Consider the following 19,028-nt stretch of genomic DNA (forward strand, 5'->3'; position numbering starts at 1 on the left):
GTAAACTGATCTCTATGGAAATTTGAGGTGTAGATACATGTTTCATTTTCTATGTCTTTTAGCAGGAACAAATGGGGCCAACAGTGTTATCAATGGCAGCAGTAACTTTCCCAAGGATGGACACAACATTCTGACAGAAGACGGAAGTTTTCCCTGTTCCATCTTCCAGACTGAGAAGAGTGGCTCTCTCTTGCTTGCCTACTGAGGGGACCCCAGAGGATGTGGCTAACCCCTGGTCCACACTGGCTATAGGTACTATAGTAGAGAGATTCAGGGTAAAAGATGAGTGGCCTGGGGTACAACTAATGGCCACAGAAGAGTCACTCACTTGTGGTTGAAGCAAATCGCTAGCCTGCTTTGGTGGCAAAGGCTGTTTCCTTAACTGGAGAGCCAGTATAACTTAAAATTATTTAAATTCACTTTTTCCCATACAAACACAGTAAAAAAACAATTTTAAATACTTTGCCAGCCCTGTAAAGTAAATAAACACAATTTCTCCAAAGAAAGATTGATTTTCAATTACTTTAAACAATTTTTAAACTGACAGAAAGAAAAGCGAGCTTTCATTTTAAAGTACAGTACAGTCTTGTGACAGTCAGTTAAAACACAAACTCCTATCTTTCCTGAACAGGAAAGTGTTCTAAAATAAACATTTTTTTTTTAAATGGAAGTTTTTTTTCCATAAAGGGAACTGCTCTGCCCAGCAAAGTTAGAGCACAAGCTGACCATAGATCCTTGAAAGCCTCAGAGGAATGTAATCCTCAGCAGCAGGAAAACTCAGCAGGGCTTGACCTCCAAGCCTGTCTTTTTCAGTCAGCTCAGATTGAGTTGACTGACAGTTTCGGTGTGTGGAAGATGCCCTGAAACTTTGGAAGCTGTCCAGCTGTTATATCTTATGCAGGATAAAACCCCATATAGTTAAGGCTAATGCAGCAGTGATCAATATGATGAATATAGGTAGTGCTGTACAAAGTAGTCTCTGGCTGACAGTAATGATTCTTTGGTTGATGTAATGAACAGCCAATCATCTAGATGTGTATCTCTCTAAGTTGAAGATGGGCTGCAACTACTGGGGACTGTGGTGAGAACAAAGGGCAAGGCCTTAAACTGGTAATGGTTGGCCCCTATCTGAATGTGTAGCAACCTTCTGGACTCTTTTGCAATCTTTATGTGGAGGTAGGCATCCTGAAGGCCTGTAGAGTACATCTAGCTGTTTGCCTTGAGTCAGGGCAAAATTAATGACACTCTGATCATTCTGAAGGGGCATTTTTATCTGTATTGGTTTAGGCTGCTGAAGTCTAAAATTGGTCTGAGGTCCCTGTACTTTTCTGTAAACAAAAATAATCTTGAATAGATTCCTGATTGCCATTTTTTACAGGATGAATACCTCTATAGCTGCTGCTGCCTGCATCTGATGAGACTGGAACATTTGGTAATGGTGGCTTTTCATCTGGTGCTTTTTGGAAAAGTAGTATGGCATAGCCTCTGGATATTAACTTTTATACCCAGTTCTCTTGAATGATGGCCACCAATGTAATAGGATAGAGAGAGAAATGCCTCCCAATTTCCTTCAGACATGGGCAGTCAGGCAAGCCTTCAGGGTTGCTAATTCTGTGTCCCTGAAAAGAGTTATCTGTATCCCTGATTCTGCAGACCCCTACAACCAAGGGGCCGATATCTGTTACAGAGGCCTCCTCTTCTATGGCTGCCACTATATGAAGAGGAATCAAAGGGTTGATGACGGGTTTTTTTTTTAAACCAAAGGGATTTGGAACCCTAATGATTTGTATTGAAGGATCTCTGTGGGTTCTTAAATTTGACCTTTATTGCAGGCAGTGTCTTCTCATCTTGTTCACACTTTATTCGCTTCTCCATTACTGTAGGACAAAAAAGTGAAGATACATCAAAGTGGGTATTGTTAAAGGATGCCATGAAGTTGTCTGCAAAGTCACATAGAGCCATGCATATCATCTGAGGGTTGTGCCACTGCCTGATGCCCTAGCCATCTCAGCCATAGCTAAAAAAACAGGCAAGAATAGTAGAAAAGCCCACCGAATACAGTACCTTTTTTTCCTTACAAAAACAAATGCTAGGCCCACTGGCTGAGCACTGCAAGGGAAATGAGGCACAATCAATAAAAAAGATGACAATTATAAATGGAAATGCTAACTAATAATCATTAAAATGATCTATAGCAAAGATATCTAGAAAAGCACAGAAAAAAATAGCAGAAAACTTGAATTAAAAAATAAGGAGCATTTAGTTGCAAGCTGCAGCTCAATCACTTCACAACAGCAGCAAACAAAATCTGAAGGGAGAGGTTCTCTGGGGATTATGGGAAAATTTGAAGTAGTTTGAGGTAGTGGAGTACTAGCTAATGGCTGGATCAGATCCTACAGGAGGCTATATAACCAAAAGTCAGATCAGACGGACTGATGAAATAGTGCCCAAGACATCACAGAAAGTTTCTGAATACTGCGATGCATATGTGGTTTCTTTTTCAGGAGGATAGCTGAAACAAAAGACATAAATAAAGACAGCATTCCTTCTACATAACTATATCTTAATGCAGTTTTAAGAAATTGATAGATATTACCAGATTACAGCATCAATGAGGTTTTTTTATCCCCTTGGGCTGCAGGTATGTAAGTGGGCTGACAGTGGTTTGAATTTCTGCTATGCCTACTCTGTAAATGCATGTGATTTTCAGTACAATCATTGTGGACTTGTACTGTTTTCATTTTATAATAAATTAACAAAATAATTTACAGAAAAAATATAGTAATGTAACCTTGCAGTATCCTTACCTGTACATGGAAGGCTGGGATGCTTTGATGCGTCTCAAGGCATCACTGGAAAGGGTCTGTGCTGCTGCCTCTCCTAATGAAATGGGTGGGTCAGGAATAGGTTCAGGAATCTCCATACAAACCATCTAAACAGGAAATCAAAACAGTGGGATATGACTGGTTATAACTTATTTTGTGTTACAGATGACCATAAATAAGAGAAGGCTATGAGAAACAAACGTTCTCCTGAGGTACCTGACAGGTATGTTATATTTTCTTGTTATACTAATTTAACTACTGTCAATAGTTTGCAATTTGAAATAATGCACAACTGAAAGTAACAGAAAAGTATAAAATAACTCTAAAGTACACCAAATGTATGATTATGCAATTGAATATAAAGTAAAGGGATGACTAGTATAACTGACACACAAAATCACTTTGAAGTATATCATATTTACATTTGTGAAACTGAATACAAACAATTCATATTAGATAAAAACACCATTTAGTCATTAGATGGCACATCTATATACAATCAAAGTTCTCCTCCTCTATGCAAAGTCCATTGAAACTGCAAAAATATATTCAGTGCCTTTGAAGACTTCATGATCACTCAGCATCTCTGGGATTCAGATGTGGGAGGAGCTCTGCAAATGTAGTCCGGTGAAGCAGTAGAGTCTAAAATCATAAACTGTTAAACAAGCATGAGCAGGCAGCTCCACAAAAATCAGTGATACATTCAGCCAGTCTTCAGCATGCATCACCTGATATAGTAACTACAGACATTTTCATACAAACTGGAACTTTCTGCTACTAGAGCAGGCAAGCATAAGCATAAAGAAGATTTGTTTGTGACTAAAAGCTGTAAGAGTTGTATGTCTTATTTTCTTATTAGCATACACAGTTTAAGTGAAAGACAGCATAACTAACTATTTGAGGTGTTTTTATGCCAGCCACCATACATGTTGTAAACATTAAGGAGCACGCAGACATGCCAGATACTACAACATGGACAATGAACTCGTGCAGAACATTGAGCTGCACAATATCCAGTCATCACATTTTCTACCTTTTGCCAAATACATGAAATTCTACTATGTTTTGCTACTCCAACTCTGTTTGATGTATACAGGTAGTCCTCAATATAAGTTTCATGTTTCATAGTTTCATAGTATAGTACTAGGCTATCTGCCCTGGGGCATTTGTAAGCCTAGCCATAGTGATGTGGCTTTTGCCACCCCATGAAATGGTACAAAAATGTACAGATAAAATCTAGAATACTGTGCCTCTGTCTAGTAGTGACACAGTGAAGGTCCCCTTATATAATAGAATTAGTTTACTGTGCCCCTGTCTAGCAGTGACACAGATGTGACCCCTGGGGTAAACTTACGATCTCCCATCCACTCAACAAGATTTCTCTTGAAGAGAGTCAGTGAGGGGCTCTGCCTAATACGAAATGGGATCCTGTTCCAAAGCATGGGAAGCCTCTGGGTTATGAATCTATCCCTCCAGCATGTCCTATTCATACTTGTGCCGATGTTTAAGTCTTTAGCTCTCGTGGTCCTGATGGATTTGGATTTTTTGAGGTGGAGCATGTCCATCAGATCCTGATTGGACATGGCCTTGTACGTCAGGAAGAGATCACCTCTGAGCAGGCGGTATGCTACTGAATAGAGCTGAAGTTTCTTTAGTCTGGCAGAATAAGAAATATGTTGGAGACCCTTGATCCTTTTGGTGAGGTACTTTTGTGGTCTCTCCAGCTGTTGCAAGTGCCGGGTGAGGTACATACCAAATGGGGCATTGTACTCAATCATGGGTCTGATAAGGGAGGAATATAGGGATACAATGACATCCTTGGATCTGGATGTGAAACCCTTCATGATGAGGTGTGCAAGGTAGAATGTTTTTCTAACCACTTTGGCAACGTGGGTGTCAAATGAGAGGTCGCTGTCTACTTGGGTCCCTAGGTCTCTGATTACTTTTTCCGTACTCAGTGGGTTGCTGTCTATGTGATAATTTGTGGGTACTTTGTTTTTCCAAAGGGATAACTATACATTTTTTGGCATTTAGTTTAAGGCCGTGACTACGGCACCAGTTGTCCGTTTCAGTGAGGCCTTTTTGTAGGATGTGTGTATCTGCTGGTGTATTGACTATGGCACCTAGTTTGCAGTCATCTGCGAACTTCGTCAGCCACAGCCCTCCCATGTTTGCTTTAACATCTGAGAAATAAATGCTGAACAAGAGGGGTCCCAGGACAGATCCCTGTGGGACACCACTTGTGACTGGCTTTGAGTCTGACATTGCTCCAGCGATTTTAACTTTATGGGTTCTGTCCTTTAGCCAGTTTGCAACCCATCTAGTGACATAAGGGTTTACTTTTTTGCTGTTTAGCTTATCTATGATGCCTGAGTGGGGTATTGTGTCGAAGGCCTTAGCCAAGTCATCCTGCTATATACTTTCTCAAATAAAAAACACTGTTTATGATAACTATAGTCCATGTAAAGACATCACCAAAACTGTATATATGTGAGGCATTACATGCAGCCAGACAGAACCTCACACGCTTTTTGTTGCTATGTGCTTTGTGTTTCTTGAAAATTTTTGTGATTGGAAACTCATTTCTTAGCACTCAGTCTGTTTGCAATTATCCTGTCAATACTGTTGGCGGTGCTGTACATTCTGAAAAACAGAATTGGAGTGAACTGGCAGCAACAGTGGATATTGTTATACTGTAGAGAAATGAGAGAGACCACTGCTATTGTTTATTATATGCATCTATAGCAATTGTCAACAACAACGTTTCCATGAAGGTGGTTTTAATCACTATAAAGCATGACGAGATGCAACTATGAGGCAGAGGCCCAAAATAATCATTGTCTCCTGAAATCCAGGTTGTGATTCTTCCTCTTGGAATTGTATTAGATGTGGGTGTTATTGCTTGTTTTAAGGTAAACTGTTATAAAGAAACTTTCAAGATATTTATGGAATAGCTGAGACAAAAAACATCAAAGAATTTTGGAAACAATTTTAAATTCTTGATGCTTACTTCACTGAAACATCTTGACACAATGTCTCCTGATTACTGTCTACTGGGCTGCAGAACCTGGGGCTGAGGATGAGTCTCAAGATTTAACAAAAGAGAATCACAACAGAAATGTACAATGCTGCTGAGGGAGGCAGGGTTAGATAATGTTGGTAGAAGGGCATAACAAATCTCATGCTGCACAGTGCTCTTCATTCAAATAAAGAATTAGAACAGATCGACAGGCTGCCATTTGAACAAAGTAGTGCTGTCTAGTGTTGTGGGCAATGTTTTTCCTTTGCTTTTCATCTCTGGGTAAGGATGGGTATCAATTGGGGGACTGTCCAGCGTGCAAAGTAATATCGTTACAGCTCTTTGACAGAATGGTTAGACTTGAAAGAATAAGACAGGCAGCAAATTGGTACAAAGTTCTTATGAGCACAGCATTGAAGAGAAGTAAACAAGGTGCACTGGACATCTATTTTTTAATAATACTAGAATCTGCAAATGGTCTCAACATCCAGGATAAACATGATCAGCTACAGAAAATTTACCATTCTTAGTAAATACATATCACATTACTTTAGCTACCAAATGTTTGATAATCTCTTCTGCTTAGTCATGCTGTTACATCTATATTGACAGTCTCCTACATTAATGATGTTTTGCAATGTGCACCAATTTTAGTTTTTAGAATTTAGGACAAGTTATAATTTTTGTGATACTTCCTGTTTAGTCCAAAAGCAAAATTTCCATGAAGGAGGTTGCAATTACTATTAATGAATTCCATTATTTCGGTACGCCTGTTTTCAGAACTTTTTTAAACTTTGCAATATTGCACAGCTACTATTTTTGGAGCTTTTCTCCATACTTCGCTGCTGAAAATGGGCAATGTATACAGTCATACTTTTCCAGTAACCAAAAGCTGATAAAATAAAATAACATAATTTTAGTTGACCAAAGAAAGTGAACCACATCCATGTACAAGACTACTCACAAACTCTAAGATGAAGCACCACAGTAAGTGTTAGAAATCTTTTCAAAAGGAGATGATACAAATCCTGTTGATCCTGATCCATCCATTCTCCTCTTTTCTTCCTCCAGTCAACATGAAGTCTACCTCACAGCCTCCCAAGATAAGTAAAACTGCCCACTTCCAGTCAAAATCTAGTCCATCTCAGGTCTCCAGTTATTATAAGCAAAACTCTTCTCCCCCACAGTCAAAATTTATTTATTTATTGATTTTATTTATTTGACATTTGTTAACTGGGTTAGTCCAGCTGAGCCAGAAGTCTGTTTTCAGTGGAGACCCGAGGAGAAAAGCTCCGAGGTAGTTACATACATATATTCAAAAATTACAATAAAAACATATAATCTGAGTCAATATATAGTAGTAGTAATAGTAGTGAAAAAAAAGTCAAGAAGAAAAAAAACAAGCATAGATTTGCATATACAATAGTTTTGGGGTTCACAGTTTACAGGGAGTAAACATCGATGAGTGAGTACAGAATCAATTTACCTCTAGGAAATATCTTAAACTGTGTACAGTGCAAATTAATGATTAAGTCTCAGTAGTCAGAGGACAGAAATAAGAGTAGGAGGAAGTACACTAAGAGATTCAGTACTAGTATGGTGTAGTAATATGAAATAGCAAGTTACACTGAATGTAGATTCAGGAGAAGATAAGATGTGACATTACTAAGTAAAGACAATATACCTGAGAAGAGAGATTTAAGGGAAGACAGAAACTGTAAAGGTGGTTGAGTAGACAGAAAATGAGACGTAAGGTTGGGAAAGGATGGTAGGCTTTAGTTAGGTTCCTGACATGGATAGATCCATGTATTAAGGAAGAATAGTTTTAGTTGCTTTTTGAATTGATTAGTGCTAGAGGTGTTTCTAATGTAAGAAGGAAGTTTATTCCAGGCTAAGGACACATTGTGGTTATAGAGGGATTTACCTATGGTTTTGTTGGACTTAAGAATGGCAAGCAGTTGTTGGTTAGAGCTTCTGAGAGGTCTAGAGGGTGTAGAGTGAAACTAGTGGTGAGAGGATGGGGCAGGCCATATGTTTGTAGAGGATGGAGCAGGTGATTTGCAGTTGTGCTATAAGTAGTTGATGGGGGAATTCAGGCCAGTGGAGTTGTTTTAATGAAATACAATGGTGAGAGCTACATGGTTGGTTAGTGGCAAATTTTGACGATTTTATTATAGGTTTGCTCTAGTTGAGAGATTAAGGTGGACTGAAGGTATGTAAGAATGGGAGCAGCATAGAGAAGGCCTGGTACAAGGAAGGCTCTCGCTATGGATAGTTTTGCTTCAGGAGTAAGGAATTTTTTGTAACAATACAATAATACTAATTTTTGATGGGTCTTCTTGATGCTCTGGAAAATATGGTGGTTGAATTTAAGCTGGTCATCTATATAATAGCACCAAGGAGTTTTGTATAAGGATCTGCTGTGATGATAGTATTATCTAGAGAGGAAATGGAGAAGGTGGATTTATGAACTGAGAATGAATTAGGCAGGAGAAGTAAGAGTTTAGTTTTCTTAGGGTTTAGGATAAGTTGGTTTTCGATGGGCCATTTTTCAATAGAACTGAAAGTGTTTTGTGTAAGGGAAAGGAGCTGAGACAGGTTATCTGAGATGTGATGAGAGTTGAGTCATCAGCATACTGGATAAGAGTAGAGTGGTTGGAGATGGAGTAAAGATTGTTGGTAGAGATATTAAATAGAAGGGGGCCTAGGATAGAGCCCTGGGGGACCCCTATATTTACAGGTAGGAATGGAGAGCATGAAGTAAGCCAGCGGACAGACTGTAGTCTATAAGAGAGGTAGCTGGAGAACCACTGCACGGTAGCAGGAAAGAGGTTAAGATCAGTTCGTTTTGTTAGAAGTTTAGAGTGAGATACGGTATCAAAAGATTTGGATAGATCGAGGAAAAGACAGGATACAAGTTGGTTATTGTTTCTGGTCTCAGCAACAGTATGAGTGAAAGAAAGGAGGACAGTAACAGCACTATGGTTGGGCCAGAAAGCATGTTGTGTGGGGGTTCAAATGTTTTCCTGTAAATGGTACTTAAGGACTTGAGATTGGCTACACTTTTCTAGAATTTTAGAAAGAGGAGATAAAATGGCTATTGGGCAGAAGTTAGAGGGGTCTGTGGAGTTACCTCCTTTGTGCAGTGATATGGTAAAGGACGACTTCCATATGTTAGGAACTGTGTTTTCTTGAATTTATCTATTAAGAAGTATAGAGATGGGAAAGGCTATGGAGTCAGCAGCAAGACTGAGGAAGAGAGGGGGTAGTTTATAAGCCAATGGGGAACAAGGCTTAAGTTTACAGAGAAGAGATTTGATATAGGAGGTGGTAACAAGTTTAAGGGAGAAAGGGGTCTTATTACTATTGGTAAGGGGGGGGGTAGAGTGGGATGAACTTTTAGTTATGTACTCACCATAACTTCAGATGTTTGGGATCCATCTCGCCTCCATTCTGACTGATGGGTTCCCGATTCGGCACGCTTATGCCAAAGAGCGAAGTCTCTTATTGGCTGAGCTTACTATATCCCAGGATGCACCACTACCAGTCCCCCAGATCTAGTTTGTCCGCATACATACACAGACACACATGCTGCTTATATAACATCGTCAGATGAAACAAGATAAAAAACAGTAAAACTCAAAACCGTTCAATCTCTTCTGATCAGGGGGAAGGAGGGTGGGTATTAGGAATGTAGGCGAGATGGATCCCAAACATCTGAAGTTATGGTGAGTACATAACTAAAAGATGTTCTGTCAACCTATCTCGCCGATATTCTGACTGATGCGACAGCTGCCCTAGCAGCTGACTCCTGGCTTGCTCACTGGAAAACACTCCTGAGTACCGTGGAACCAAATGATGCTCGCCCTTTAGATGCCACATCCAATTTATAGTGGGAAATGAAAGTGTGGGTTGGACCAAGTAGCCGCAGCACAAATCTCAGAAATAGCGAGCTTGGAATGAAAAGCAATCAAGTAGCCATAGCTCTGGTAGAGTGAGCTTTGATAGATGTTGTAAGTTGCTTATTTGAAGAGGAATAAGCCTGAGTTATACAATCTCTAATCCATTTGGAGATAGTAGCTTTAGTGATGGTTTTACCCAATTTATTATCTGAAAGGACACAAACAACTGGTCTGATTTTCGAATTTGCTGAGTCCTGTCTAGATAGAAGCGCAATTGCCTGTGAACATCCAATTTATGGAGGGTGTGTTGGAGAATTTTGGAAAGAAAACTGGTAGCTCTAGAGATTGTTGGAGACAGAGATTAGAACAAACCTTTGGGACAAAAGATGGGTTAGGCCTAAGTGATACTCTATCCTTGTGAAAATCAAGTACGGTGGTTTGATAGATAGGGCTTGAAGCTCTGAAACTCTTCTTGCAGAGGTAATTGCAACTAAGAAGGCAGTTTTCCAAGACAGATATTTTAACTCACATGTAGCAGCGAAGGGGAAGATGTTAAGGCAGTACCAAATCAAGATCCCACGGAGGCAGGATGAAAAACTGGGGTCTTAACAGCCCAGCACCTTTAATGAAAGTTTTGCATAATCTGCTGCTCATCAACGGTGGATCCATGGATTCGTGAAATTTAGAGATAGCTGCTAGTTGGACTTTAATAGTAGAGACTGAAGATCCTTGATTAAACAAGGATGTTAAAATTTCAAAACCTCTGGTATCGGGCAGTGATAGGGTCTAAGCCCCTGAGTTGAGCCCAGATAGCAAACCTCTTCCACTTACTGAGGTACAATTTCTTAGTGGTGGGTTTGTGGGCAAGATAAAATGTGAATAACTTCCGGTCTAAGGTGTGATTTCTGACTAAAGTCGGAAGTGGAGGAGCCAAGCTGTCAATTTCAAAGTGTGAAGGGACTGGTGTTGTCGTCCCGACTGATGAATCAGCAGATCCGAGTTAGATCCAAAACCAAGGATCGCCCACAGCATGTTTCTTCAGGTAGGGAAACCATACCTGACGAGGCCAGTCTTGAGCAATTAGTATCATTGTGGACCCCAACTGAGAAGCTTTCTGGATGACTTTGGGGAGAAGTGGAACCGGAGGAAAGGCATAAAGTAGTCCTGTTGGCCAAGGTTGGACCAGAGCATCCATAGCTGCCTCCCCCTGACGTGGAGTCAAGGAGAAGAACCTTTTGCACTTTGCATTTTGTGGTGTTGCAAATAGGTCGCAGCACGGGTCCCCATCTTCTGAAAACCTGAGCTGCTACTGTTTCGTCAGGGACCACTCGTGAGGAGAGAGAATCGTCCTGCTTAATCTGTCTGCCAATATATTGGATATCCCTGGAATGTGGGTCGCTACCAAGAAACGGTTGGTAGCTACAGCCCATTGCCACACCCTCATGGCCTCTCTGCAAAGGGGTAAGATCTGGTCCCTCCTTGTTTGTTTAGATACCAGACCACCGACATGTTGTCTGTGTGGATAGCGATAATGCCTTGAGGGAGAAACTTGTGGAGGGCCTGTAGGGACAGAAGTACAGCCCTCATTTCCAATACATTGATATGGAGAAAGGTTTCGCTGGAAGCCAAGAACCCTGAACTAACCTGCCCAGACAATGCCCCCCACCCTGTCTGGGAGGCATCCGTCAGTCAGGTGGCCACGGAGGGGGATAACAAAGGTCTTCCTGATTCAGATTGGATAGCTGAAGCCACCAGCGGAGGTCCCGCTTGCACGCTTTCTGTAATCATAATGGGGTGATTGAGGGGAGATTCTGAAAGGACCATTGAGTCGATAACAGCCACTGAAGAATCCTCATGTGCAATCTTGCCAGTGGAACTAGGAGAACCGTGGCAGGCATCGCAACTAAAAGTTGCAGGTCCATCCTGGCTGGGGCTTTGGATCTTGATCGCAGGGCTTGAACTTGACCTTGTAAAGTTTGAATCCTTTCGGTAGGAAGAAAGACGCCGCATCAATTTTGAGTCTATCTCTGATCCTATGAACCTTATGCGCTGAGAGGGCAGCAAGACAGACTTTGACCAATTGAATGTAATTCCCAGGGTAGCACCCAGAGATGGTGGCTTTGAGGTTGTCCATTAGTAGATGCCTGGTGGTGGCAGTCAGGAGCCAGTCATCCAGATAGGGAAACACTTGGAATCGAGACTCCTCAGGTGAGCAGTCACTACTGCCAAACACTTGGTGAACACCCTGGGGCTGTGGTGAGACCAAAGGGCAGTGCACAAAATTGGAAATGACTGTCTCCCAGGCTGAAGAGATACCTCCTGGACGCCTGATGTATCGGTATGTGATAATAGGCATCCTTGAGATCTATGGAGCACATCCAAACATCCTTCTCCAACAATGGGAGAATGGATTGTAAAGTGACCATTCGGAATTTGGATTTCATGACGGATTGGTTTAGTTTGCTGAGATCCAATATTGGTCTCAGGTCCCCTGTCTTTTGGCACTAAAAGAACCTTGAGTAATTTCGATCCGATCTGGTCTGTGGGGACCGGTTGGATGACTCCTTTTCTAGCAGTTTTGACGCTTCTGCGGCTGCAATTTCCCTTTGACTGGGTGGTGGGTCCGGGATTTTTTGGACGGTGGGGTGAGTGTGTGAAGGGAATGGTGTAACCTCCGCAATAATCCGAAGCACCCATCTGTCCTGAGTGATAGACTCCCAGGCTTTTAGATGCTTGGCAAACGGCACCCGACTGGCTCTGGAGCAGCACAGCCGGGCAATCCCTCATGAAGTGTGGGAGGCTGAAGAGCCGGACTCGCGGTCTCCAGAATTGCGGGGCCCTCTGCTGCCTCTGGGACGCTCCCAGAAAAATTTCCCGTCCTCTGCCTCTGGAAGGGAATCTTCCTGCTGTTGAGGAAAAACTTACGTGATTTGCGGAACCACATCTTCCTCCTCCTTTAGCCTTGGGATAAGGCCGAAGGAGTGGAATAACATGCACCCACGGCAGATAAAGTTTTTCCCTCTTGCTCACAGCGGTAAGAGTGTCTTTAACCTTAGGTCCAAACAAAGAGGACCCATCAAAGGGGCAAGGAAGACTTGAAGGCCTCCAAAATGACACAACGGAGCCAGGCTTGTCTCCGTGAGAGCCACGCCTGTGCCCGCGCTTGCCCGCATATGAAATGAGCCTCATGGACGAGTTAGAAATCGAGGTAAGGATAGCCAACTGAGAGCTAACCGACTGGGCTAGCTGCTCAGGTAGGTTACCTGAGAGGGAATCTGACAGCTCCTTGACCAGATCCCTCTGTAGCCTGGTAAAATGTGCCAAATAATTCAGGGACCTTAGTGTAAAGGCCGCTGAAGTCAGGGTGCGCTTCCCGTGACTGGAACAGTCTTTGGAGCACCCTGTCTATGTCCGAATCTGACATCCTCGATGACCTAGAGGATACTGAACGGGTTCGAGTTGGCCTCTCCAACGGCCCCAAGGGCTAGGGGACCGCTCGATGACTATCGGCGCCAAGGAATAACCAAACTAGTTTCCATCGGTGCCGAGGAGGACTTAGGCGCCGAGGAGGAAGTGTCTGAGCGGACAACCTTCATCGGCTCCGAGACCAGTGGAGCCGATGAAGGTGACTCTCGATGCCCCAGCCATCGGCCGAAGCCAGAGGAGTCGAGACTGGAGGCATCGAGGCAGACTTCGCCCCTGCCCGAAGTCCTTGGAGCTGAAGGAGAAGCCTGCCTATGTCTTTTGGCGGTCGGGTCCGACGGACTGGTCGGAGCCGCTCTTTCTTTAGCAGGAGAAGGAGAGGATGCTAAAGCTTCTTCAAAAGAGGGTTTTATAAGGCCTTTCAAAATAAGCTTATTTTTCCTCTCTTGGAGGACCCTCGAGGAAAAAGCGTGACACACGCTGCAGGACTCCTGCAAATGTTTGGCGCCCAAACAATATACACACAGAGAGTGGTCATCCGTGATAGACATTTTAAAACTACATTTAGTGCATTTTTTGAAGCCCGAAGGCCTAGGAGCCTGAGACATTATAGAAAAACTGAGTACTCTCTCACAGACAAAACTTTGTTGGGAAAGACTGACCCTACAAGATTAACTTGCCGTTTACAATGATAGCCAATTAAAATATAAAGGCCAACTGAAGACATACAACAGTGAATAAAGTATACAGAAATCCAAGAACCCCTAAGGTTCAAAGGGATTAACCAACAGGAAAGGCCCTATGGATGAAGGAAGCCTGTACCGGAACAAACACCAATCACACACAAATTTTCTTACAAAAAGTTTTCAAAACACACACACAGCACAGAGTAGCTGTTAAAACAGCTTTTGTTAAAGAATTAGCAAATTTCTGACAGAAAAAGTTAGTGAAAAGACACTACTTAGCTCAGCCAGCTCGAGACCACGTCTTTGCTAGTTAGCGGCAAACGAGATCTGGGGGACTGGTAGTGGTGCATCCTGGGATATAGTAAGCTCAGCCAATAAGAGACTTCGCTCTTTGGCATAAGCGTGCCGAGTCGGAGCCGAGGGATCGGCTCCGAACCCATCAGTCAGAATGTAGGCGAGATAGGATCACATAACATCAGGTGTTTTGTTCAGAGTGAGTTAGTTTATGAATGGTGTCTATGAAGTAGTTGTTGAGGAGGGTTGCTGTCTCAAGTGGTGAGTTGTTTGGGAAGGGGATTTGGGTAGAGGGGTTGCTGGAGGTGCAGAATCTTATTTATGGTGGACCAGAATGTTTTAGGGTCAGAGAGGTGATTGGTTTGGACTATATTATAAAAGTTTTTCTTGTCTTGATAAATGCATTTTTTAGCAAGGTTTCTAATCTCCTTGTAGCAGGGTTGGAGATTTGGATTTCTGCCAGACTTTCCATATACTATCTCTTTTGTGCATGAGGGAGAGAGTCTCTCTAGATAACCAAGGTGCGTGGTTGGCTTTAATTCTATTTTTTCTCTGGGGAGAAGTGAGTCTAGGCTACAGAGGAAAGTTTGGTTAAATGCTTCTACGGCTTCGCTAATGGGAAGGTGGTGAAGGAAGGACCAATTTATAGATGCTAGGCAGAGTTAAAGGAATTAGCATTAAAAGAAGATAGTTTGCGGCAGTCTCTGTAAAACTGGGATCTAGGTATTGGAATACAGTATCTTTGGATATGAATGGGAAGGTACTCACTAAGAAAGTCAGGCAGGGTGCAGGGGTTGTGGTAGAGATAAGAATTGTTAGTGAGAATCCAGTCAAGGATAGTAGTGGAACCAGTAGTTTTATTAATATGAGTAGGGGATGTGATAAGTTGTCGGAAACCATGGAGATTTATACTTATATTGGGGGAGTCCGACATGAGCTTTGACCAGTCTATGTTGACATCTCCCAGAAAAATTGTTTCACAGGAGATGTTTTCAGTCATCCAGCAAAGTATGTTTTCCAGGACAGGAATATTATTGCCTGGTGGGATGTAAATTGCGGCTATAACGAGCTTTTTGTGGGAGTTTAGGTGACAATTTAATATGATTAGTTCAGTTGGTTAAAAGCTTCGTAGTGGTGTTTGTAAGGGGTAGAGATTAAGAAAGTCTGAACAGAGAATAGCAACACCACCACCTTTTCTTGTTTGTCTATCTAATTGGAAGACAAACTAGGGATAATGAAACTAATTGGAAGATGTTGAAGCCTGGCGGAAGTATCACATTATTGGCTATGTGAGGTTTTAGTCAGGTTTCTGTTAATGTTAGAATATGGGGAGAGTGTTGGGCTATCCATGATTGTAAGTTGGAGAGTTTAATGAGACGGCTCTGTATGTTAATAGAGAACAGGTCTAGGGTTTTATGAGTGATGTAGTGTGTAGTAGGGAGGGGTGTGTTTGGAGGAGACAGTGGTGAGGAGGGGTCAAAACTAGGGTTGGTTGACAGGGGTGAGTGGCCTGGGTTTAGGTGAATATCACCTGCTAGGAGGAACATGCTTGCAAGGTGTGTGGCATGTTGTGAGTAAAATGGGTATGGGCTAAGGTGGAGAAATTTGACTTTGTCCTTTGTGTGTAAAGGAGAAAGAAATTTTACTTTATAAAGGTGAAACAGGGAGGTAGTAAAGAATGATGTGAAAATGTAAAAAGAAAGGGGAGTAGTAAATTTATGTAGAGAATAGGAGAGAGGAGGGGATGCATGTGAGTCATTAAGGATGATGTTATAGGAGGAGAGGTGAGAAAGCAGAAAGAGGAGTGGGATGCTTATGTAAAAGTGGATCATGATGGACTGTAATGTATGGAGAGTGGAATTAGGACATTTAGAAAGATGAGAATGCTAGTTGCTATGTTCTAGAGAATGGACAGGAGTGAGGGAGGGAAATAGGTAGAATATTGTAACTGAAGGGATGATATGGCGGGGTGGGATGTAGTTAATTAGGGTAGAGTATAAATTTGATGATGTCAGGGGTGGGTGGGAATGGCAACGGAGTGAGCCTGAGTGCAGTGAGGATGAACGGAGCGGGCTACACCCATGGTCGCGGTAATTTGCACAAATACCTATCAGTGAGTAAGATTATCCAGTACAGTGTGTCCATTTCAAAGTCTTCAGCCACAAAAAGCAAAACTCTTCCTCTTCTTAAGTTAAGAAAAATTGCTTCATTATGTGTCATTAATTAACTGCCATTTATTTTTAATGAATTAATTTATTACTATATTGTACAATGTAAAATACTGTCATTTATTTTTAATGTATAAATTTACCAGTACATTGCACTCTGTAAACACTTGATTTTTTTAAGTTAAAAATTTGTATGGAGGGGAAATCTAATGACACTTAGTCCAGCTTAACAATTATTTTCTTTACTTGTAATGGACAAAGCTTCCTTGCACTAAGTGCCCTTCTTTCAGACTCACTTTGTACTCTCTGTTAAGACAGTTCATGTGTAACCATACCAATCAACCTCTTAGCGCAATAAATATGGACAAAGCCATAAATAATTGGGGGGGAGGCAAAGGACCAAAAATAGGGACAGATCTTTGATGTTGCTCTTACAAATTTAGAAAGTTGATAGAATAATGGGTTTTACATTAGCATGAATTTTCTGAAGAGCATGACATTTGAAACTGAAATGTCCCTCATTATTTTCTGACTTCAACCCACAATGACATGCCAATGATTTGCTAGAAAACCAAGATTTTTTTTGAAGAAAAAGTTAAAAAGATGAGACAAAAATCTGGACATTCATCAAAAAATCTGGACAGTTGAGAGGTATATAAGTTCATAGGTAAGTACTAAGCTATCTGCCCAAGGGCTTTTATAAGCCTAGCCAGAATGTGTTGGCTTTCACCACCCCCTTAGATTAGTTCTCTGCGCCACTGTCCAGCAGAGCCACTGCAGTGATCCCCGGGGTAAATTTTCTGTTTCCCATCCACCCGTCAAGGTTTCTCTTGAAGAGTGTTAGGGAGGTGCTCTGCCTGATGTATATTGGAATCCTGTTCCAAAGCATGGGGAGTCTCTCGGATAGGATTCTATCCCTCCAGCATGTCCTATTTATTGCTGTGGTGAGGTTCCGGGATTTGTTTTTTTTTTTAGGTGGAGCATGTCCATCAATTCTGAGTTGGACATGGCCTTGTATGTCAGGCAGAGATCACCTCTGATTAAGCGGTATGCAACCGAGTACAGCTGGAGTTTCTTGAGTCGGGCTGCAAAGGGCATCTGTTTGAGGCCAGTAATCCTCTTGGTGAGGTACTTTTGTGGTCTTTTCAGCTGTTGCAGGTGTCTTGTAAGGTACATTCCAAATGGGGTGTTGTATTCTATGATGGGTCTAATGAGTGATGAGTAGAGAGGCACAATAACCTCTTTTGTTCTAGATGCGAACTCTTTTTCTTTATAACCTAGTACTTGGTGTTTTTTTGCTAAAAAGATTCTGAGAGAATTTTAATCTGCTATCCTCACTATTTGTTTTGGTTAAATAATGATTTCCTCTTTTTAAGTGTACTAGCTGTTGAAATATTTATTAGTTTTGGTTGCTGTGTTTCCCAGCATGTAATTCCATTATCATTCTGGAGAGAGGTTGCAGCTAATTACATCATCCTGTGCTGCACAAACAATTGTAGTCTGTAATACATTTTTCACTACACAAATTATAATTTATTTTCTATAAACAACATGGCTGGTTGTGAAAAATCTTCCTTATAATTCCACTCACCATCTCATTTAAAAGTTTGCTGGAAATAACTTAGAAAAGAGCTTGTGTTTTCTAAGCTTGTTTCAATGTGAAAATGTTGTATCCATTACTGGTTTGCTATATACATGAATAAAGAGCAAGATGGTTCATCAAATTATAAAACTTAAGATCACAGGATCATAGGTAAATACTAAGCTACCTGCTTTTGTGGGCCATTTTCAGCTTAGGCAATTTTGCTTTTGGTGCTTGAATTAACTTATCCTGTTTGGTATTAGACTTACCTTACACCTTCCATGATTGATAATTACATGTCACCCTTAGTAATAACAACTGGGATCCTACCATAGATAATCTGAGGGTATCCATGTATAGAATAAAGTATTTAGGAGCTGCCTCTTTCCTCTTGTAGTACAAGGAGCAATCTTGGGGTAAATGTTCTATTAACCATCCATAGGAGGCCCATCCCTCCTTTGGAATGGGGAAAATATAGTCTTGATATGCACTGAATTTTATATATCATTTGGTGAGCATGAAGCATCCTTCTTGTTTTAATATCTAATCTAACAACATTTTGGGGCCAATCAATCACTCCAAAGTGTAAGTTAGGACAGGAAGAGCAAACTGTTTTATTGCCGGGATTTTATTCCTAGATGTCAATGCTATATTCAGGATTAATTTATGTCTTCTAAAATATTCCTTAGTAAGTTTTACTCGCATTTGTTTGTGTTTTATTGCTGATCCTTCATCAATTCCCAAGTATTTATACACTCTCTCTTGCTCAAGTTCTTTTACATCACATTGTCATCCCAAACTGATGTTTTCCTGGTGCTGTGTTTTCCTGCTTTAAAGGTTGCTTTTGCACATTTATCAAGGCCATATGACATTCTAATATCATCTGAAAAGGTTTTGACAACCTGCAGCTGTGCTTTCAGTTCCTCATCTGATGAGCTATACAGTTTTAAATCATCAACAAATAGAAGACAAGAAGACTTTGTTGCTTTCTAGGAGTGAAATTGTAGCCATGGCCTAAGCTAAGTAAACAACTTAATGGGTTAAGGGAAAGGCAGAAAAGCAATGGTGACAGAAAGTCACCCTGGAATATCCCCCTTTGAATTTTTATCCCTGGGAAAATAATTTGTCC

General features: G+C 41.4%; 1 protein-coding gene across 2 annotated transcripts in view; it reads right to left on the reverse strand.

Moving 5' to 3' along the window:
• The window catches only part of WDR97 (WD repeat domain 97), a 2,414,280-nt gene that overhangs the window by 1,313,405 nt on the left and 1,081,847 nt on the right, over positions 1-19,028 (reverse strand). For both annotated transcript variants that reach the window (XM_044067752.1, XM_044067751.1), the window contains exon 11: positions 2,808-2,932. In XM_044067752.1, coding sequence (XP_043923687.1) covers positions 2,808-2,932 — 125 coding nt within the window. The remainder of the gene's footprint in view (positions 1-2,807; positions 2,933-19,028) is intronic.

The sequence above is a fragment of the Protopterus annectens genome, chromosome 3.part1 (assembly GCF_019279795.1).
Source record: "Protopterus annectens isolate FY-2018-M chromosome 3.part1, PAN1.0, whole genome shotgun sequence".
Taxonomy (NCBI): Eukaryota; Metazoa; Chordata; order Ceratodontiformes; family Protopteridae; genus Protopterus; species Protopterus annectens.